Genomic DNA, 22,339 nt, shown 5'->3' with positions numbered 1-22,339 from the left:
ATGATACAATAAAGTCTAAGAACTATATAAAACAAGAAAATTACGAAAGAAACAAAGTGAACCAAAGAATCTTTTACAAGTTACCAAAGGTTTTCATACGTTGTGCCTTGAAGTTTGGTGGTAAAGGAACCTCAGCTGAGATGTCCGCCATCACGAGTTCGAGCCTCGGCCACAGCAGATTTAACATGGTTTCCGTTTGGCTTCCAGGACCTTCCTCGCCAGTTTCGGTTGGACGCGGTGGGATAGTCGGACTAAGTGAGAGGTCCGGATACCTGGATTATCAAAAAAAAAAAAAAAAATGTTGTGCCTTGTGAATGAAGCAAAACATAGATTCTTTGTAAGAAAAACAGCACCCTACTTACACCAAAAAAAAAAAAAAAAGCAGTACCCTACCTTTACAACCTGCGAGAACAAGTTTTTAATTCCTTAACGAATCCCGAAAACCCAAACAGCCTTAAGCAAGAAAAGCACCATCTAATCAAAACTTATATATAAATCTAAGCTCTTAATTCATTCCACAATTAAGACTTTAACTTCAAATATCTTCCTCAAAATTTTTTTTTACATAGTTCTGGATTTGTCTTGTCTAGGGCGACACGAAGAAAATGGCGGAACAGAGGATGCAACCAGTGGCATCTTTGCTTCTACTCCTAAATTTCTGCATGTACGCCATTGTTCTCGGAATTGGAGCATGGTCCATGAACAAAGCTATCAGCCATGGCTTCCATATTGGTATATAATCTTTTATTTTGTAATAGAAATACTGTTTCAAAACAAACAAAAAATACTGTTTTCAAGATATATACTTTTCATAATTAAGCAATAATTATAGTTTTCTGACTTTAATTGTACACCACAACAAACTGAACCAAAAAAAAAACTTAAGCTGTAAGAATCTGGTAGTTAATCCAAACTTGGTCCTGTGTTCTTGCCGAACTGTGTGAATAATATTTGTGTACTTCATCGACTTAGACTTTTGTGTCGGCTTTAAATATCACTAGTATGAATCCCTACCTCAGTAATATTTCTTATAAATAAACCTAGACCAATCATTTGATGATGGTTTGAACTAAGCAGCTCAAATTTCTTTTTCCAAACATTCAAGGTGCGGATTACAGCCTTCCCACTCATTTCTCGCCAATATATTTTCCGATGGGTAATGCGGCCACCGGATTCTTTGTGATGTTTGCCTTAATTGCCGGAGTTGCTGGAGCTGCCTCTGTTATCTCCGGTGTTAGTCATCTCCAGTCATCCACTACAGCCAGTCTTCCGGCTGCTGTCTCTGCCGCCACCATTGCTTGGTCGCTCACAGTTTTAGCCATGGGGTAAGGCATTAATCAGAAAAACACTTTGACATAACATTCAATCATTTTCTTTCCTAGAATTCTTTTACTTTTCCACGCCAAAGATAAAAAGCCAATTATTGTTTATGAAATTTTCTGTTTCTTGAATGCTCTTGTGCAGATTTGGCTGCAAGGAAATTGAACTTGGAATGAGAAATGCCCGTCTGGTAAGCAAACTGTCTTAGCTATAATATTCTGTATAAATATATATATATATATATATATATATATCAGTTATTTAAATACTTCAATTTGTGACCAAAAATATTTCAACTAGTTTAAGAGCCTTAATTTCATTTGATCTTTTTTTTGGCAGAGGACAATGGAGGCATTTCTAATCATTCTTTCTGCAACGCAACTTATCTATATAGCTGCTATATATGTAATTCGAAAATAAATCGAGAAAAAAAAACAAAACTGATTTCTTTTCTTCTTATTTATTTGTTTTGCAATTTATATTTTCCTATCCAGTTTGGTTATTTGAAGATGTGTATGCGTATGGTTTGTATTATTTTATTGACTTTACTCAAAAATATATATACTGTAATTTTTAACCTTGATGAAAGGAAATTAGAATTCCAGGCAAGGGATGATTACAAAATTTTAAATAATGTGTGCTAGAAAAAGTACAAATGTAGGCAAAAAAAATACAAGCTCCTTAAAATCATTACAAACAAAAACGTTTTCTCAGTTCCCACTAATGTGAAAAGCTACAAGCGAAGCATAGGCACCACCTGAAATCTCCATCAACGTTTCATGTCTCCCTCTCTCCGCGATCACACCGTTCTTCACAACAGCAATTACATCCGCGTGCTTAATCGTAGTGAGCCGGTGAGCCACCACAACCGTGGTCCGGTTCACCATCACACGGTCAAGCGCATCCTGCACCACCCGCTCAGACTCTGCATCTAACGCGCTTGTTGCTTCGTCAAGCAACAAAACCTTAGGATCCTTGAGAATAGCTCTAGCTATGGCGATCCTCTGTTTCTGACCACCGGATAAGTGTACACCTCGTTCGCCTACCGAAGTCTCGTAACCTTGAGGTAACGTGCTTATGAAGTTGTGCGCATTAGCTGCTTTCGCCGCGGTTATGATCTCTTCCTCTGTGGCTTCACCGGTTTTGCCATAAGCTATGTTTGATCTGATTGTCTCGTTGAATAAAACCGGTTCTTGACTAACCAAACCCATCTGTTGCCTTAACCAACTCAGTTTCAATGTTTGAACTTCAACTTGATCCAAGAGAATCTTGCCTGAATCTGGATCGTAGAATCTCTCGATTAAGCTTATCACCGTAGATTTACCACTCCCGCTCTCTCCAACCAATGCTACGGTCTGAAACCCAAATCGTTAACCGGTTATATCAATTTGGTATTATTGAACCGGAAATATCATCTTAACATGTTTTTTACCTGTCCGGAGGAGATAGTTAAGCATAAGTCAGTAAAAATCTGAATGTCTGGTCGTGTCGGATACCTGAAACTGACGTGTTGAAACTCGATATGACCGTGCACAATTGGTAACACTGTCCCCTCGTTGGAACTCGAATCGATTTTCGGTTTACTGTCAAGTATCTCGAAAATAGAAGCAGCCGAGTCTTTGGCTTTGTTTCTATCAGGTGCCATAGCACTCGTTTGAGACACTGCTAGTGCGGTCATAGTTAACGCAAAGAAAACCTGAAACGTTAATTAAAAACCCACTAAAATATTACAAAACAAATCATTATCTAAACCGAACCGGATAATGTCTAGCTCACTCTTTTATACCTGAAAGAATTCTCCAAACGTGGCTACCCTCTTCTGAATCAACCAAGAACCAACGTAAAAACATAAGGAATTGATGCAATAGAGAGCCAAGAATGAGATTCCGTAGCCCGAACCGCTCACTAGTCCTAACCGGACACCTTGTTTCTTTGGTGCCTCGCATTTCTTTTGGTAAAGATCCATCACTTTACCCTCTGCACAGAATGATGCAACTGTTCTTATGCTGCTCACCGCATCACTGGCGACCTGACTTGCTTCTTCGTATTTTTCCTGAACCGAAGTAAACCGGATTAGACTAGGTTGATCTTGAAATTAAACAAAAGCATTGTTGAATACTACTAACTTTGGCGCTTGCGCTAAAACCGGCTATACACTTGGTCTGAAAGCAGTGGCGGCCCTAGCCGAAATTTTCACTGGGTTCAAAAAGTTTTAAAATGGACAATACAGGGTCTCGAACTGGGGTTTAGTGGGTTCAATACACCTACTTTACCAACTATGCTAGGAGATTTCCTTGTAATTTAGGTGTAATTCAAAATATATCATGATTTTTTGTGGTGTATGTTGCTTACTGGGTTCGTCCCTGTCTGAAAGTAACCCTGAAGGACTATAACTGGCGTCATAAGAAGGATTATTATAGCTAATATCCAATTAGCCGTAAACGCTATAATCAATGCAGCGATTACAGTCGCTATATTTTGCATGATCAACGCCAACGCATCACCCACTATACTCTTCACTGCCACAGCATCTGTAGACAACCTTGCTCCAATCACGCCACTGAAAAATAATAACTCAATATTAAAAAAAACGTAAGAAAAAACGATGTATTAATCATATGGTGGTTACATCACCTAGAATTCGCGGTATTATCAAACCAACTTATCTCCTGATGAATAACTTTATCAAAGGATAATGATCTAATACGTCTGATAAGTCTTCCTCCAGCTATAGCGAACAGATAGTTTTGAAACGGAACCACCATCAAATCCGTTAAACCGAGCAAGACGAAAATGATGGCCCAGAAATGTGAATCTTTTCGTAGTTGATCTGACGGCTCGAAGAATATCTTGATAGTGCTAGACATAAGCAAACCTTGGACCGGGTACACAATACCGTGAACCGCTGCAGCCAATGAACCGGCCAACAAAACTGGAATCTCTGGTTTGTTGAGGTGAGCAAGGCGTCTCAACGATACTTTCTTGCGTTTCCTTGTCGTTTTGTTTTCCATGGAAGAGTTATTATCTTGATTTTCTTTGGTTAGGTTCAAATTAACCGGTCCTGGTAAACCAGAATCGATTTCGGTGTGGCTAACGGAGATACTCTCATCCGGCTCCAGTTCCTCCACTCCTCCTCCTTCTTTCTTTGATACTTCCTGTAGACTAACAAGCTTTGAATACGCTCCCTCGGAATCTTGTATCATCTCCTCGTGAGTTCCTGATTACAACTTCTGTTAATATATACATAAAAACTGAATACTTGCATTGCACGGTATTATGCAAACCTAACCTTTCTCAATGATTTTGCCCTGCTGCACAACGGCGATCATGTTGGCGGTTCTAATAGTGGTAAGCCGATGAGCCACCACGACAGTTGTCCGGCTTGACATCAGCTTAACCAGGGCGTCTTGAACAATTCGTTCGGATTCTGCGTCTAAAGCACTAGTTGCTTCATCAAGAAGCAAGATTTTAGGGTTTTTCAGTATGGCCCTAGCAATCGCGAGCCTCTGCTTCTGCCCACCGGATAATTGTATCCCGTGTTCTCCTACCATTGTGTCCAAACCCTTAACAAAATAGAGGATTAATTAAGACTTTTAAACTCGGTTTATAAATCAAATTTGTTATAACTAAAGTTTAAGTACCTGCGGTAGTTTGTCGACAAACCTAGTAGCATTAGCCAGCTTAACCGCTGCTCTAATTTCATCATCGGATGCATCTTCTTTTCCATAAACAATGTTCTGCCTGATTGTGGTCGCGAAAAGTATAGGTTCTTGGCTTACTAAACCAATCTTGCGTCTGATCCATTTTAACTGAAGCTTTTTTAAATCAATTCCATCAATTAAAACTTCTCCTGATTCCGGATCATAGAACCTCTCAATCAGACTGATCACTGTTGATTTTCCACTCCCACTATGTCCCACCAAAGCCAAGGTTGTGCTGTTCGGTACAATCAGCGAAAATCCAGCAAAGATCTGCACGTCGGGTCTTGCTGGATATCGAAAATACACGTCTTTTAGCTCAATGTCTCCTTTAATCTCGTCCAAAACCTTACCAGTCATGCTATAAGCATCGATCTTTGGTTTTCTTTTTATCGTCTCAAACATTTTGTAGGCTGCGGCTTGTCCAGCAGCAAAAGCGTTAAGAGAAGGTAATGTCTGCCCCAACGACCTGAGAATGTGTAAGAAATTTAGGATTTTCAGTATCACAAAAATTATTTAAGGACAAAGTAATTAATAGTTATACTCACATTCCTCCACCCAAGATTGCGAAAATCACGTTCATGACTTGACCTCCAGTATATCCTTACTCCATTATAAGCCAAGCACCGTACCAAATCGCAATACCATAGGTACAATAGATTACAACCATCATTATCCCAAGGCCTAAACCAGAGAAAAGCCCTTGTTGAACCATAGACTCATAGGCAATCTCGAGCTTCTTCTCATATGTTTCGGTTGCTTGTTTCTCTCCGGTGAATGCCACAACCTGACAAAACATCAAAAATTGTGATTATCTAAAAAAAGAAGAGAATTTCGGACTGCTCGAGAACTTACTGTTCTAATCGACCCAACAGCTTGTTCTATAACATTTCCAGCTTCCGCATAAGCGAGTTGGCCACGACCAGCCATTTTTGACATGATCAAGGCCATTGCACCACCAGTGGCCACGATCAGTGGAATGCACGGAATAAGAGCTAATGTGAGGCGTCTGCCAATTATACAAGCCACTGTGAATCCACCAAAGAATGTTGACATCAGCTGTATAAATTTCCCAACCTGAAAATTTTGAAATCATGGAAAAAAGAATATTCACTAGCTTGCATCGCAAGAAACAGTCGATAAGTATATATACAAATTTATCAAAACCTTTTCTCCCATGGATTCTTGAATAAGAATGGTGTCCCCGGACATTCTTCCGATTACTTCACCGGTGTTTGTCTCGGTGTCAAAAAAGCCAATATCTTGTCTTAATATTGTTTTGAGGTATAGCCCTCGAATTCTGGTGGACTGACGCTCGCCGGTTACCATCCAACATGAGACCTCTGTGAAAGAACGAAAAGGCTTTGTGAACAAGTTAGGTTAATTTAAATGTGAAGAAGGAAAACAGAGTTTCGGCTCACGGAGGAAAGACACAATGCACGCGTAGACTGCAAGGTAAAGAAACTTCACAGCAACCTGAGATAAATTAATTAAGATCAGTGTCTATATTAAAAGCAAGCAATTTAGATTTTTTTTCTTTTGAGATTTAAAGTTACAATTCAATGCAAATGAGAAAATTCAAATTTTAGTTTTCCATTTTGTAATAAATGTTGCATTAAGTTTAGCAAAAAAATAAAAATAAATGTTGCATTAATCAAGACGCAAATGAGGAAGTAAATTTTCTATTCATTTCAAGAAAACAGAAAAGAGGAATTATAACAAAGTAAAAACGCAAATATAAATTGTTTCCAATTAATCACATAAAACCATTTACGAACTATTGAACCTTTTCATGCATATACAGTTGGACCAAATTTTGTATTTCTGTGAAGAAAATGTAAAATGAATTTGAGAATGGAAAAAGAAAGAAAGAAAATCTCTTTACAATTTACGAATTAAAGATCAAATTAGGAAAAAAAACATTTGGTCAAAACCTTGGTCAATCTGACAATTCATGAAATAAACGTAACATATAAAGTCTTTTGGATTTCCCCTTTAAGATTACACATGCATGATACCAGAAAAATTATAAAACCAAATACATACATCTAAATATCATAACAATAATAATAATAATCTTAACCAGACATGAATTTTTTTTTTACAAAAAAAAAATCAGTTTTGTTGTGAAAGACAACTCCTTTCATTTTAATTTTTTATTTTTTTATTTTTAATTTATGTTATGTTGTTTCTCCTTTTCTGTTCAGAGCATCTCCAAAAGACACTCTATAACTTCATATTTGAAGTTTTTTATTCTCCAAAAGTAAACTTCAAAACTTCAAATTTGAAGTTTTTAATAGTGAAACTTCAAATATAGAGTATCACTACTCAAAACTTCAAATTTGAAGTTTCACATTTTTATTTGCATTTTGGTCCTTACAATTAAATATTACATTTTATGATTCTTAGATATTTTTTATTTTTCATTTTAATCTTTAAAAATATCATATCTTATAATATTTCATATTTGTTTTCATAAATTTTAGTTTTACACATAAAACTAAATATAAACCTTAAAATAAAAAGTTTTAAGATTTAAAAATATCTTTAGATTTCAAATGTGAAATTTAAAACATCTTTAAACTTCAAATATGAAGTTTTGAAAGCTTCAAAATATAGTGTCTTTTTCTTGTAGTTTAATATTTAGTTATGTATTTATATTTATAATTTATATATTTACTGTAATATTTTATTAATTAATATTAATGTGATATTTTTTTATATATGTGCTAGTTATTTATAAGTTTTATGGATTTATATTAATTATAACAAATATAGGGACCATAGTGTAAAATACAAATACTTTTGAAGTTAGGTTTGAAGTTTTTCTTTTGGAGAAGCACACATTAAAATTTCAAATTTAGAGTTTTGCAAACTCTATAATAGAGAGTCCTTTTGGAGATGCTCTCAAAAGGACCAACTAAAACAATAGTTAGAAGAAAATAAAAGTCCATACAGTGAAACTGATATCAGTAATAAGTAATAACAACTATAAAATGTCATAAATCATTTGAGCTCCTAACCTTGGAGACTTCTTTAACCATGTGATCATGATCAGAGAGGCCAAAGACGTTAATGATTTGGCCTATGAGTACTGACATAAGCGCTGTTCGTTTGGTCGCCGCACGTACCTGCGGCTGCGGCTGCGTCAATATTTTCTTTAGACGCTTGTTCGTTTCATTGACGCGGGTATCGGCGTCTGCGTCTGCGGCCGAACGCAGCAGGCATGCGTCTGACGCCATAAAATCCGGCGTCCGCGACGTAAATCCGCGTCTATTTACTGCAATTACAATTTTACCCCTAACCTAATTTAATATTTACAAAAATTTGCCATCACCTAAATCTATTGACGCTGCTTCTTCTTCTCCATCGACCCCGCTCTCTTCTCTTCTCCTTTGAGCTTTCTCTACAGACGCATCTGGAGCTCTCTCCATCTCCAACCTCTCTCAAGCTCGCTCTCCATCTCTCTCAAACTCTCGACCCTCTCTCCATCTCGCACGATCTCGAGCTCTCCATCTCCAACCTCTCTCAAGCTCGCTCTCCATCTCCAACGCATCTCAAGCTCGCTCGAGCTCTTCATCTCCAACGCATCTCAAGCTCGCTCTCCACCTCTCGACCCTCTCTCCATCAAGCTTCGTCTCGTCTCTCACACCATCTCCAGAGCTCTCTCTCGATCTCAAACCCAGGTGAGACTCTCTTCCATCTCTGCAATGTGTTGTGTGTGTGTTTGAGATTTTGATGCGTCTGTGTATATGGGTTTGTCACTGTTGCAGAACTTGAATGAGATTATAGCCTCACGAACTTGCTTTGTCTCAGGCTCTCCACCTCTCGACCCTCTCTCCATCAAGCTTCGTGCATCTCCTTCAAGGACTCTGCTTGTCGCTGCTTCGGTTATATGGTGGTGTCTAAGAAGAAGTACATCTTCACTATTGACGACGATTGCTTCGTAAGTTTTCTTCAAATTCTCAAAGTTTGCTCCTCTTTCTTTCGTTCTGTTTTGTCTGATTGGTTCTTGCTCTGTTTTGTTTTTTCAGAATTGCAATTGTATAGTTTAGCTTCGTTGGTCACTGATTTAATCGGTCATGATCTTCTATGTCTAGGTAATTTTAGTGATGCCATTGTTGTTCAACCAATCTAACAATGTTATGTCTTATCAGTTCAACTTCAACGCAACTGCAACATTAGTTCTTTTTTTTTGTTCTGTGATTTATTCTGAAACTGAGAATAAGATGTGTTGTGTGTTTGCTTTATCTCAGGCTCTCTCAGGCTTCTCCATAGCATCTCCGGCTCTGTCTGTGTGTCTCAAGCTCTCCTAAGCTTTGTCTGTCTCACTCTCTCGTAAGTTCCTCTTTGTTACATGTGCTGTGTTTTTTATTTGTGTACATCTACTTGTGTTTGTGTTTGCGGTTGTGTTGAGTACAAAGTATCAGACTTTTCATGACTCTTCTCTTTCCTCTTGTTATCATCTTCCACAGTTCATGGCTTTTTCTTTAAACCAAACTGAAGCTCACTCAGTGTCTGTCTCCCTCTCTCTGTAAGCTCACTCAGTGTCTGTCTCCCTCTTTCTGTCTTTTTTTGCAGGCTCACAAGTACTTGCGGCAAAGAAGTGTGTTCTGTGCTTTGTCTCAAGGTCTCCAAAGCTTTGTCGCTCACTCTATTGTAAGAGCTTTTCCTCTGTTGTTTTGTCTGAAATTTGAACAATTGCTTGGTTATCTGAGTCTCTCTCTACCATTATTGTTGTAAAAAAATGTTTTCTTTATCATTGGAATCAGTTTATTTTAGTTGTATCTTTGTAATTGGATCTCTAGGCTTTTAGACAAGAAATTGATTTGTTTCTGATCTTTTGTATGAAATGTGAACAATTGTTTGTTTGTATATATGAATCTCTGTTCCACTATTGTTGTAAAAAAATGTTCTTTATCACTGAAATCAGTTTATTTTATCGTAATTGGATATCTAAGCTGATGTTCAGACAAAGACATTGATTTGTTCTGTTCTTGTGTTTGTTTGTCTGAAACTCTGTTTCATTATTGTTGTAAAATAAATGTTTTTTTTGTATTTCGTTGGCTGCAGAACCGTCACCACTGCATACGACCACAATTGTGGAGAAGTGCACTCTCAAGCTTGTTGATGATTATAAGCATATGCTTTGTCCAGCTCAGATTCTCCAGCTCTCTCCTTCTCTGACGCCTCTCCAGCTCTCTCTCTCAAGCTCACACTCTCCAAGTTCACGGTGGAGAAGTGCACTCTCAAGCTTGTTGATGATTAAATCATGTTTTAGTTAAATGATTTGATTTTTTTTTAAGACTTGCTGTAATATTTTTTTTATCAACCAACCTAATTTTATGTTTCTTTTATCTGTAAAACATATTTGCCTTATTTATTTGAAGTGATAATTTCAAAAATTAAATGTATGATTTTATCATATTTACTTCAGTATAATTTTTTTAATATGATTGATTATGATTATAAAGTAGTTTGATGTATTATTTTTATTTTTCTTAGCTTATGATTTATGACATCAAATATTTTTATATTTGACCAAAAATTTATTACCAATTAAACATAATATTCTTATGGATGTAAATATATTTAAACTACATTTTATTTATTTAAAATACAATTTTACAAATTTTTAAAAATAAAATATGAATAAATGAAAATAGTCGCAGCGTCAACCAAACGAACAACCCAAAACAGCGTCATGCGTCGGCGTCTTGCGGCTGCGTCAATTTCCTGCGTCTTCGAAACGAACAACAATCGGCGTCAACGTCAGCGTCGGCGTCGGCGTCGGCGGCAACCAAACGAACATCAGATAAACGAGTTTGACGCAGCCGCTGACGCTGACGCCGACGCCGACGCTGACGCTGAAACCGGCGGCAACCAAACGAACATGGCTATAATCGACTGAGCTAGGCGGTTGGCCATGGCAGAGATGGTCCCAACCGCCATTAAAATGATGTCGTATCGATCTGCAAACGTGAAAAGCTTATAAAACGCCAGTTTCTGATTGCCTCCGTCTCCATTCTTCATTCTCTTCGCTTTCTCCTCCATTGGTTGCTTTCCGGAGAGAAAATAAATGAGAATTTAACCCCAAAAGAAAACTACTGGAATTATACGAGTCACTTTAAAAACTCGGTTCATCTGGCCGGTTACATTGAATGAGAGAGCACAAGGAACAAAATCCAACATTGCCTTCTCAAGGTACTTTGTCCATTTAAGTTTGTATTTATTCAAATGCTTTTGAATCCTTTGTACTTTGGTACTCCCTCCGTTTCAATTTATTTGTCGTTCTAGACTTCGGCACACAGATTAATAAAACATTTAATTTTGTATATTTACTAGATAAAAACATCATTACCAATACACCTAATTAGATTTCAACCAATAGAAAAATAGATTAGATTAAAAAGTCAATAAATTTTGCATTGAAATCATAAAACGACACTTATTTTGAAACGAAAATTTTGCTCCAAAACGACATATAAATCGAAACGGAGGGAATACTCCTTATAGTTTATTCTATTCTTTTTTTTTGCCTAATCTACCTTTTTGTTTTATTTTACAAGGTGTGATCTAACTTTTTATAGTGAATTGTCTCATATGTAAAATATGACTGCCATATCCTTTTTCAAAAAAAAAAAAAATATGACTGCCATTATTACATTGTAAATCTCTCTTCCTTTGAAAATCATGCATTAGGCCTTGGGCTAAATCTCATCAATGTAGTGGCATGTCCAACTTTCTTAGGAATCATATAGGGGTTCAAATTCCAAATTAGTGGTTTTGTAATTTTATTCATATTTATGGTTATAATTTTATTTTGCCGCCGACAAAAAACAATTTGCTTGAAACAAACAAATGAAGGCCTGAGGAGACTGATGGGTTGGATAACATTTACCCAGTTAATAGAGTTTTAAAAACTGCACTATCTATTGTGGGCACTATTGGTTTGAGTACTGATGCTCTGTATGAAATGAGTTACATGCAGTGATGTACCCAATCAACTGTTATATATGTACCGTTCATGTGTTCCTCTGTATAAGATAAATTTTACCCATTTAGTTGTTATGTACATATGTTCCTCTTTTAGTTATACAACCAAATTTCTCTTGGAAATTGCTATTTTTTTCTACCGCTAAAAAAAAAATCACTAATGCTACTGGCTTTTACATCTGTCTCACCAATGTTGAATCTATATCGCATATATAAATATTAAACAGTCTCATCATAAAACATAGTATTAAAAAAAAAGTTTGTGATGAATAATTGTTGGATTGTAAGTAACAAATGTACTTTTAATCGCTTTTACTAACGGATTGTAAACGTTATTCATGCAAGTCTTTCGTTTGTCAAATGGCAACGCGAAAAGCTTGGCTTCACTCGTCGGCAGCTTCTCGCTGAAAAGAGCTAAGCAGAAAGCTCAAGAGAAACAAACAAACAAAATAACTTCGAACAGGTAAATGAAAATCTCTCATTGCAGATTGTTTCCTTCTTCTGGGCTTTCCAATTCATATTTGGGTTTCCAAGTGCGCAATTGCTATAGAGTCATAATCTTGTTCTTGTAGGCTGTACTAAATTTTCGAATTTTGCTGTTTAAACAAAACTTTATAATCCTGTTTCATCATAACCAGGATTGTTGATAACTTGTATGAGTATTTTAGAGTAGATTTGAGTGTTTCAGGTTACTTTAACCCGTTTTAAAACTGAACCCATAATTTTAGCGAATTTAACCGGATTTTACATTAATTACTAAAGCCAAACCGAATCTGAGTAAATCGAATCGAAACTTTATAATATCCGAATGGACCTAAATATTATGCTTCAAAAACCTGAACCCGAATTGATTCCGACGAACCGATTGGACGCCCCAAAAACCATGACTAAACCTAAGCAAGGCTGCACCAATCGAATCCAAGTAAATCCGAACCGCAACTGAATCGAATTTTATAATATCCGAATGAGGTTAAATATTATGCTTCCTGAACTTCTGACGTATCCGATTGGACGCCTGAACCCCTAGACCAAGGCTGTACGATTTTTTTTGTCACTGACCAAGGCTGTACGAATAAACACAAAAGTTAACCAAACTCTAAATAGTAGTTGAAAAGAAACATTCTTTATTAAAAAGTTTACAATGGACAACACATATCCTTTATTAAACTGTTGACACACATCCTTTATCAAGGTAGATAACATCACACTAACAACAAAACATACACATACATGGTAGAACCAGACTTCGGGTGACCTTATTTATGGAATTAACGAGAAGAAGATTATAAAGAGCAAGTCTGGAATTGGCGAATGGACTCTGATCGGATGAAACCTCCTTAAGCTCCTCCATTACCAACTCTATCACCGGAATCAGTCTAGAAGTGAGCTCCAATGGCATCAATAGCTGTACCACCACGTCCATAAATTCCAAGAAGCTTTTCTCCATTTTCACCTTTGAGCTCGAAGTCTATTCCCTTCGTCTTACCGAATAAGGGAGAGGTAAATCCTTTGGAAGTTGTGAAGTACAGCGATGTGATAAGCGTTGTATCATAGTTGAAAATATGATTGTAGCTTCCACCAATGGCCGTGATACTTTCTTTCGGATAATCCACCGAAAACTGTATTTCATTTTTTATTAGAAACAACAAATTAATATTGAACTAAAAGAATATTAAACAATGAAAAAATAATATATATTTTCACCTTTCCTAGCTCCCCGCGATTTGTCCCATGTTCACGGATTACAACCTTTCTGTCCTTTTCATATTCGATCTTGATATAAGTTATACTGAATTCATCAGCTCCGACGGTTATATTCTTCACACCATTGAAAACACCATCGTCAAATAGCTTTCCCTTGATGCCACCGAGCGGTCCGAAGTAAGCTCCAATGGCATCAAGAGCTTGACCAGAGCGTCCAAAGAATCCGAGAAACTTTTCTCCACGTTTACCCTTTAGCAAAAATTCTCTCCCACCTGGTTTTCCAGAAGCTGTTACCCCACCAAGTACCGGAGATGTTCTTCCAGTGTTGGTTTTAAAGATAAGCGATTTGATCAGCACTGTATTATAGTAGAGAACATGATCATAGCTCCCTCCAACGGATGTGATATATTCATTTGGATAATCCAACGAAAACTGGATTTCAATAGAAACAAACAGATCAGTAACATTTAAGCGTTCATTAACAAGAATATGTTAAACAATAGCTACTTGAAGCTTATTTTTTTATTTTAAGAAAAATTCTATACCAATATAACACAAAGTGTAAAACAGTTTTTTCATTTGAATTAGTTTAACATTTTTTCAAAAAAAATAACTAGTCACAATCTTTTTATTACCTCTTTTAGTCCTCCACGAATCGTCCCGTGTTCACAGGTCTCCAGGAAATTCCTGTCTTTTACATATTCGATCTTGATATATGATATACAGTTAAAAGGACCTCCCTCTATTGCGACAATTATTTTCTTCACACCAATGAAAATGCCATCGTCAAATGCTGCTCCATTGTTACCACCGCGCAGTCCCACAGCTCCTAGTGAACCAAAATAAGCTCCAATGGCATCAAGGGCTTGACCAGAGCGTCCAAAGAATCCAAGAAGCTTTTCTCCACATTTATCCTCTAGCAAAAATTCTCTCCCAGCTGGTTTTCCAGAAGCCGTTACCCCACCAAGTACCGGAGATGTTCTTCCAGTATTGGTTTTAAAGATTAGCGATTTGATCAGCACTGTATTATAGTAGGGAACACGATCATAGCTCCCACCAACGGATGTGATATATTCATTCGGATAAGCCACCGAAAACTGGATTTCAGTTCCCAAACAAATAAAAAAAATTATTACTTTAAAAGATTTTATAAGAAACGAAGAAAAATAATTATAACAAAACCAAGATACTCTTATGAGGAAAATGTAATATAGTATTTATGAAATATCAAACTAAGTCTCACATTGGAAAATTAGACAATGAGTATCTAATATATAAAGAGAAATCCAACTTTAATTAATACGAGGCTTTTTGGAAAGAAGTTCAAAAATAAATCGATGCGGGCTAGATTTTTAGACCCAAAACGGACAATATCAAACGAATCGGATAATATAGAGTTGAACGTGGGCTCAATAAATTCCAATGGTATTCACACTTTCCACCAAAATAAGCTTCTAGTTTTTTATCATCTGACTTTTTTTATAAATTTTTTTTTGGATCTAATCATTTTAATCACTATTTTTCATCCAAAAATAGATCTTTATATTCAAATTTATAGGATTTTTAGATTACTGCCATTAAAATAGTTATACAGTTAGGTTAAATTTTGGAGTAAGAAAAACAATTGGGGATATGAAAATATTTACGAGTTAGTAATTATGTTAATAAAACTATTGTTATAAATTTATATATTTAGCTAATGATATTTGTATTAACACAGGTTAATATTGAAAATTACTATATAGCTACATAGAAAACTAGATATATTGATTACATAAGTAAAACTATATTATTATTTTAAGATGGATATTAACTTTGCATATATGTATATATATAGCTGATATTATAAAATATAATTAAGTAAAAATCGACTTTTTGCAAAATATGATTTTTTTTGTTTCAGTCAAAAAGCATCATTTTAATTCGCCAAATCATTTTGATCTTTATATTATTCAACAATTATAGCTGATTAATTAACGTTTCGACTAAAACTGTTTTGCTCAGTAAAAGTCAGAGACTAGAATATTAAGAATAGTCTAGTTAACAAAAAAATTTAAAAGACGAATTGAGTGGTTGAAGGTTTGGTTGGTCGACCATGTCTAATATGTTTTTCGCAATTTTGCCTTTTACCTCTTTTAATTCCCCGCGAATTGTCCCGTGTTTACGGGTTTCAAGTTTCCCGTCCTTTTCGTATTCTATCTTGATATATGATACACAGTCAAAAGGACTTCCCTCTTTTGCCACAGTTATTTTCTTCACACCGTCGAAAACACCATCGTCGAATGCTCCTCCCATATTGCCACCCGTTGCTCCAACCTTTTTAGACATTATTTCCTTCTCTTCTTTTCACAAAAACCTAAAACTGAATCAAAGAGAAACAAACATAGTACGTTGTTATCTCAAAACTCCACATAAATTCACATGCAAGTGAAAAGAAAAAAAAAACAGTGGAAGAAGTAGGAGAGAGAGAGAGAGAGAGAGAGAGAGAGAGAGAGAGAGAGAGAGAGAGAGAGAGAGAGAGAGAGAGAGAGAGAGAGAGAGAGAGAGAGAGAGAGAGAGAGAGAGAGAGAGAGAGAGTACCTGAGTGTCAATATGAGGATGAGAGTGAGTTGGGCCGTTGGGGGATGGGAAATGGTTTGATATTTATAGCCATTTTGGCGATAAGGTTAGTTTATATTTATGACATGGCGAAATGAACCCCTTATTTCCTTTTTTTTTTTGTCACACAAACGATTATATTAAATCTAAAACGAGTTCAAGAGATTACATCCGGAGCTATGCTCAACGGTAACAAGATAATAACCGGAGGGGTCCTCGACGGTTTGATGAACAGCATAAAGACACAAAACTAAAACAAGGGATAACACAACTAAAAGGAGAGTCTTGCTCGATAAATGGAGAACCGTGGGAAGCAACGGATGTGTCCCTGAATAGGCTACTACCACGAGCATGAAACAGTCGCACGCGACGTTGAATAGACCAAACTGCCAAGTTTGGAAGGCGGTGGAACGAGCATGAACAACTCTAATTCTGACCTCGGTGTTCCCCGAAGAGACTACGTGAATCTCATCAGAAATGAAGAGTAACAAGGTCCTGGATTTGTAGCTGACAAATATATAGACTGGACCTTGAAACTGAATAGCGCCAGTGACAACTTCAGAGCTAGAGCTAACTCTACTGACCTGTGATGGATGTATGAATAATGGCGATTTTAGTTTGACATCACGGCTATGGGCTAGGTGAACCCTTTGCACTAGGCGCGACGGCGGACCACGGACAGACATGATGCTTCGGAGGAGGATTGATGGCTCAAGTATATAATAATCAGCACGTTTGAAGCTCCATAAATGGTTTTGGTTCAAGCCAAAGCATGTGTCGGTTGAGCACCAGCGGCTCTCGGAGGGGATAGGAGTGACAAGGCGACGTGGCGGATGTGAGGAGATGCTCTTGACGATCAAGCATGAGGGACTGCGCACTGAGATCCAGCTGAGAAGGTGAACTCCGATATTACCGTATCGAAAACCCCTTATTTCCTCCTTTAACGAAAAAAAAGAGAAAAATACGGTCCTCTTTTTCACACACCAGAAAATAAAAGCCGATCTTTAACCTAAATTATGTTCACATTATGTTCCCAGAAAATAAGAACGGTGCACATTATTTTCACATATGTTCCCAGAAATTATTGTAGTGTATTGAAAAAGGCATTCGCTTTAGGCTCTTGATTAATATAACTTCATTTAAGGCTCCAAAATTTAAAATAATTTCTACTATATTAGTTTAGACTTATGTTAAAAAAATTATTTCCACGAAAATTTGACTAACTTACATTTTGAATTTATATATTTATTTTTATATAATATAATAGTAGCATATTTTCGTGATAAAGTTAGTAATTTATAGTTTTAGATTTGTGTGTTTAATGAAGATGATATATAGTTTTTTTAAAAAATTCACTATAATTGTAAATATTTTTTTTTCAAAATTTGCCTTAGGCCTTTAAAATCCTTCCGCACGATACTGATTGTAACAATAGATTAGTTGGTGTAGAAATCAGTTTACACATTTTTATTGTTATAACTAATTTTTTGTGTAGATAAAAACGCACCAGACCCAGTGACATTTAAATTGCTTAGGTTAAAAAAGTTAATTAACATATTTGAAATTGATTTTTACTAGTTTTAGATTTATAGTAAATGTGTAGATTCCGATATCTACGGGTTTTAGATTTATAGTAATGTGTAGATTTCGATTTCTACAGATTTTAGAACAATACGGTAAACGCGGAATGTGTTTTCCAAACATTTTTAGATTACTATTAGTTACGTCGAACATGTATTCTAAACATAGTATATCCTATGAAAAAAAAATTCATCTTTTACTTCATAGAATATCAATTCAACAGAATATGAAATTGTGATTTAAACATTTTTAAAACTGAAAAAATATCACTAAATTCATATATGTATTCATTAGTACTTATTATTTTCCAATTTTTTGTTTGTACTATTTATTTTATTTATTTTTGAAAATACTAAAAAACATTAGAAGAAAAAATTGTACAAAATAGAAATTAGCCTAATAGAACATACTTATCATTTTTTGGTGTAAAAAACAATTTTCCCTAAAAAACATTTTTCACAAAATAGCACATAAAAGTCCAATTATATCTCTACTTTATAAATATATTAAAAATAAATAAGTATATCAATAAAATTTGATTTTTTATTATCCGAAAATTTCAAAAATAGCTTTTAAATTCTTTTTCGAATTCTTTTTTTCAATAATACTTTTCATAAAATTTATAAAAGCTTTCACAAAAGTATATTTAAAATATATTTAATATGTATTTAAGAAGATTTCCATGAAAATATATTTGTGGACGAGAAGAAGAGGATCTTAATCTGGACAATGGATTATACTCCCTTAAATAATGTGAAATCTTATTCAGCTATTATTCTAAAATTGATAACTGGTTAGAGGACATTCCAAATTTAATGTGAAATCTTATTCAGCTATTATTCCTTTTCCCCACTGGAAAAAAAGGTAAGCTATTCTCGAGAATAGATACCAAATGAATAAATACTGTTGGCTTAAATCGGCATTTATGCATCCCATCTTTTTTTTTTTTTTTTTTGTCATCAAACATACATACTCATATAGACTCTGTACACCAAACTGGTAGCTCGGCATCCATGTGAATGACAAAAGACGATTGTTGTCTGGCACTGCGTGTTAGACGATCCGCCCTTGAATTTGACGTCCGTGGTACATGAATGAGCTGTGAGCTATTGAAACTACTTTGTAAACTCTTGATATCCTCCAGATAGCTTGCGAACGCTGGCCATTCCTCTGGTTCCAAAACCATCTTCACCAACTGAGAACAATCCGTTGCAAACGTAACCTGAAATTGTCTTAAATTTTTCATACATTTCATTATCCAAATCAATGCCTTCACCTCCGAATGAAGGGGAGACATACTTGCCCTAACATTGCGTGCCCCCATTACTCTCTCAACCCTCAGTCCCTCACCGTGTCTCAGAAAGTAACCATCTCTGCACTGCCACGTTAGATTCAAGCGCAGCCTTGTCCCGTAGAAACCACGGTAGTGGCTTAAAAATGTACCTCATTCCTGATCAAACTGTCTGCAAGACTGTAACCTTTAAAACAAACTTTTATGTAAGTGATATGTTGATAACAAAGATTTTACGTTAAACACATCTTTTTATGTTATGTTTGTTTTTTAATATAAAGAACTAGATTTTGATCCGTCCTTACAAAGAACGGATATATTTGTTGTTTTAATTTTTATTTATTGAAATTTAGTTTTCATATTTGTATTTTTTTTATAATTATATTTGTGTTTTTCTTTATAATCATATTTATGTATAAATCTTAATCAAAATATGTTTTATAAAATAATAGCAATTCAAAAGTTAACCCGGCGTACAATCATTTCTTCGCAGTCATATGCCGTATGCCCGTTTCTTTGTAACATTTTCTGTATTTTTTTCTTATATGTTCAAGAAATTTAATTTATATGTTTGTGTATAATATTTTTAAAATTATTAGCAAGAGATTTAGATAATTGTATTGAATTTGTGATGTTGCATAACTATACACTTATCTCGTAGCCATTTTACACATTAATTTTGTACTTTATTCCTAAGCAGTGATTATTATTATTACAATTAAATATTATAAATTTTATTGGGGTTATATTAAATTTCTATGGTAAAAGATGAACCAAATAACTCATAATTTAGTATTTTCTGTTGCAGTAGTGATATGAAGAGAAGCAAAGTTAGTTTAATTTTCTGTTGCAGGTAATGATCTCAAAAGAAGCAAAGTTAGTTTAATTAACCAACTTAACCAACAGAAAATACCAACTTAAGATGTTACCTCGCGACGGAGTTATTGTATTGATTTTGTAAAACAGTAAATAATATATCGGTTAAGTTAGTCTAATTTTGGATGGGATTAGATTTTAGTTTATTTTAAGTAATTTTGTTATATTTTTTAGTTAGCGTAAAATTATTATGATAACAAACATGTAATGGTCTAATATATAAGGTAGTGTGATAGCAAATTTTAAAAATTTCAAAATTTAAAATTAACTTTCTTAAATAGATAAATATAGGATTTTGTTTTAGTAGATTAGATGATCGGGTACAATATGTAAACTTTTTAATATAAAGGAATGGTCGGGGACCATCATATGCTGTATATAACATTTATAATGTGATTATCAAACTATTAATAGTACATACAGAGACGAGGTAACAATATGGGTCCATAGCTCAGTGGTAGAGCAATTGACTGCAGATCAATAGGTCACCGGTTCGAACCCGGTTGGGCCCTAAGTCTTCTGCTGTTTTTTTCTATTTTTTCTGTTAATTATGAACTGACTCGACTTGCCACAAATGACATCCCAGAAATGGGTCATAAAAGTTCTTTTCTGTTAGTTATGAACATTTTGGTATATAATATTTAGCTAAACAGGAGGTCATGTACCATGTATTCACACATAACTTGTAGTACTTTAAAGAACTCCAAAAATTGCACATTCGTTTTCACATAGCCCCGAAGAATTTCTTTTTCTATTTCCAAAAGCAAAGTTCACAGTAATACATTTTAAGTGCCACATTTTAAATGCTTAAGTATCGACAACCACAGTCTCGTAATATGAACGTGCACATTAGTAACACACTTTTTCACAAACCAATCTACCCTCTAGTATAGCGCAGTGGCGGACTCAGGAAAAATTTTAACCTGAGTCATAATTTATACTTCAACTGAAAGCCTAACAAAAAAGTCCAAACGATAATTAATTTAAACTAAAAACGGACAAAAAAGGATGTAGGACTGCGCTTCAAAGCCAGATTAGGGGTCAGTAGAAGGACACAGTGACCAACTGAGCCATTCAGTTCTATTATATATACCTTAAATTTTTATTCTCTTATATTTAACCTGTGTCAATTGCACCCATTTTCTTCCACGTAGATCCATCTCTGGTATAGCGTGATACCAAACTCATGAACTAAGAATCCTGCTACAGAAGAAGCATAAAACTGTAGTAATGAGATACCACATTACACTTTACCATAAAACCTAAAGAATCAGAATCAAGCAAGCAATTAAACACTGTCATCAGAAAGAGAGAAATTAAACTTTGACTTAAAAAATACTATTAATATTACATAATATTTTAAAATTATATTTTGTCTAGGATTTAGAAAAATAAAATTACTATGAAATAATTATTTCAAGTTAATATTAACTATTTTGCCATTTTTTAAAGTTGCCATTTTCAAAAAAAAAATTTCAATATCACTAATATTTTTAGATTTTTAAAGTAATGACAGATTTTTATTGATACATTCATAATCTAATTTTTAATTGACACATGTTACAATGATATCAAGTGAAATATTTGAAGTTATTTTTAGTTTATAATTTTTTAACACAAAATTATTAAAAATGAAAGTTAGTTAGTTATAAAAAAATAAAATTACTTTTACATTTTTATTTTATTTAGAATTTTAGAGAAAGAAAATTAATTATTTTATAATTAGTTTTTCTGTAAGATTTTTATACACATAACTTGGTTTTTATAAAAGCAGTTTATGTTTAGTTAATTATATATTTGTCTTATATGTACAAACATATATTCATCATATTCACATATACTCATGTACGACAACAACCTCATAATTAAAAAAAATATGTTAGCATCATAAAATGTAACAACGATGATAAAGAAAATTGAGTTGTATCAAGAACTTTAAAGAAAATACTCATGTAATATTTTCGCATAAATACTATTGTGTTTTGTAAAAAATAATATGTGGAAATTTAAACCTAAATATTTATAGCTTTTTGTCATAATTGTTTAACATACAATTATATATTACAAATGAAAGTTAGTTAATTATAGGGAAATTTAATAAGAGCACTTTTACAATTTTCTTTAGTTTAGAATTTAATAAGAGCTTTTTGTCATAATTGTTTAACATACAATTATAATTCGTTTTTTAATATTTGTTTTTTAAAAGTTAATATTTATCTTTTATAATTCTCTTTCTTTAGTAAATTTAAAAAAAAATATAAAAAACCTTTTTAAA

The 22,339-nt window shown here is 34.5% G+C and overlaps 2 protein-coding genes, 1 long non-coding RNA gene and 1 other non-coding gene across 5 annotated transcripts; 3 read left to right on the top strand and 1 right to left on the bottom strand.

The window, feature by feature from the left end:
- The first annotated feature begins 519 nt into the window (after positions 1-519).
- On the top strand, positions 520-1,907 carry LOC108826187 (membrane protein PM19L). The gene is made up of 4 exons (XM_018599572.2): positions 520-732; positions 1,106-1,325; positions 1,465-1,510; positions 1,660-1,907. Exons 1-4 carry the CDS (start codon positions 606-608, stop codon positions 1,738-1,740), a joined length of 474 nt encoding a protein of 157 aa, XP_018455074.1. The 5' UTR covers positions 520-605; the 3' UTR covers positions 1,741-1,907.
- Positions 1,908-2,002: 95 nt separating this feature from the next.
- Positions 2,003-16,338, bottom strand: LOC108825332 (ABC transporter B family member 7-like). The gene is given in 19 exon segments (XM_056995420.1): positions 2,003-2,675; positions 2,753-3,016; positions 3,107-3,373; positions 3,447-3,482; positions 3,673-3,880; positions 3,955-4,537; positions 4,610-4,883; positions 4,962-5,487; positions 5,567-5,805; positions 5,874-6,095; positions 6,186-6,361; positions 6,440-6,494; positions 8,042-8,124; positions 10,207-10,208; positions 10,927-11,078; positions 13,764-14,150; positions 14,354-14,815; positions 15,849-16,080; positions 16,299-16,338. Coding segments are annotated over 18 exon segments (4,779 nt in total). The 5' UTR covers positions 16,047-16,080; positions 16,299-16,338; the 3' UTR covers positions 2,003-2,030.
- Positions 8,350-10,428, top strand: LOC108823844 (uncharacterized). Of its 2 annotated transcripts, XR_008939012.1 has the most exons (6): positions 8,350-8,704; positions 8,792-8,964; positions 9,053-9,118; positions 9,275-9,356; positions 9,600-9,677; positions 10,092-10,428. It is a non-coding gene; the product is annotated as an uncharacterized LOC108823844 (long non-coding RNA). The 2 variants fall into 2 exon arrangements; XR_008939013.1 differs by lacking the exon at positions 9,053-9,118 and having other exon boundaries at positions 8,351-8,704.
- Positions 16,339-20,504: 4,166 nt separating the features above from the next.
- TRNAC-GCA (transfer RNA cysteine (anticodon GCA)) lies at positions 20,505-20,576 on the top strand. The gene has a single exon. It is a non-coding gene; the product is annotated as a tRNA-Cys (tRNA).
- The last annotated feature ends 1,763 nt before the right edge of the window (positions 20,577-22,339 follow it).

Source organism: Raphanus sativus, chromosome 9, assembly GCF_000801105.2.
Source record: "Raphanus sativus cultivar WK10039 chromosome 9, ASM80110v3, whole genome shotgun sequence".
In the NCBI taxonomy this organism is placed as follows: Eukaryota; Viridiplantae; Streptophyta; class Magnoliopsida; order Brassicales; family Brassicaceae; genus Raphanus; species Raphanus sativus.
This window is presented reverse-complemented; position numbering and strand designations above follow the sequence as displayed.

Excerpts from the sequence above, each read along its gene's own strand:
- LOC108826187 (XM_018599572.2), top strand. The coding sequence starts at position 606 with ATGGCGGAACAGAGGATGCAACCAGTGGCATCTTTGCTTCTACTCCTA. Across the intron at positions 733-1,105 it reads CAGCCATGGCTTCCATATTG|GTGCGGATTACAGCCTTCCC; the intron begins GTATATAATCTT and ends CAAACATTCAAG. Across the intron at positions 1,326-1,464 it reads CTCACAGTTTTAGCCATGGG|ATTTGGCTGCAAGGAAATTG; the intron begins GTAAGGCATTAA and ends GCTCTTGTGCAG.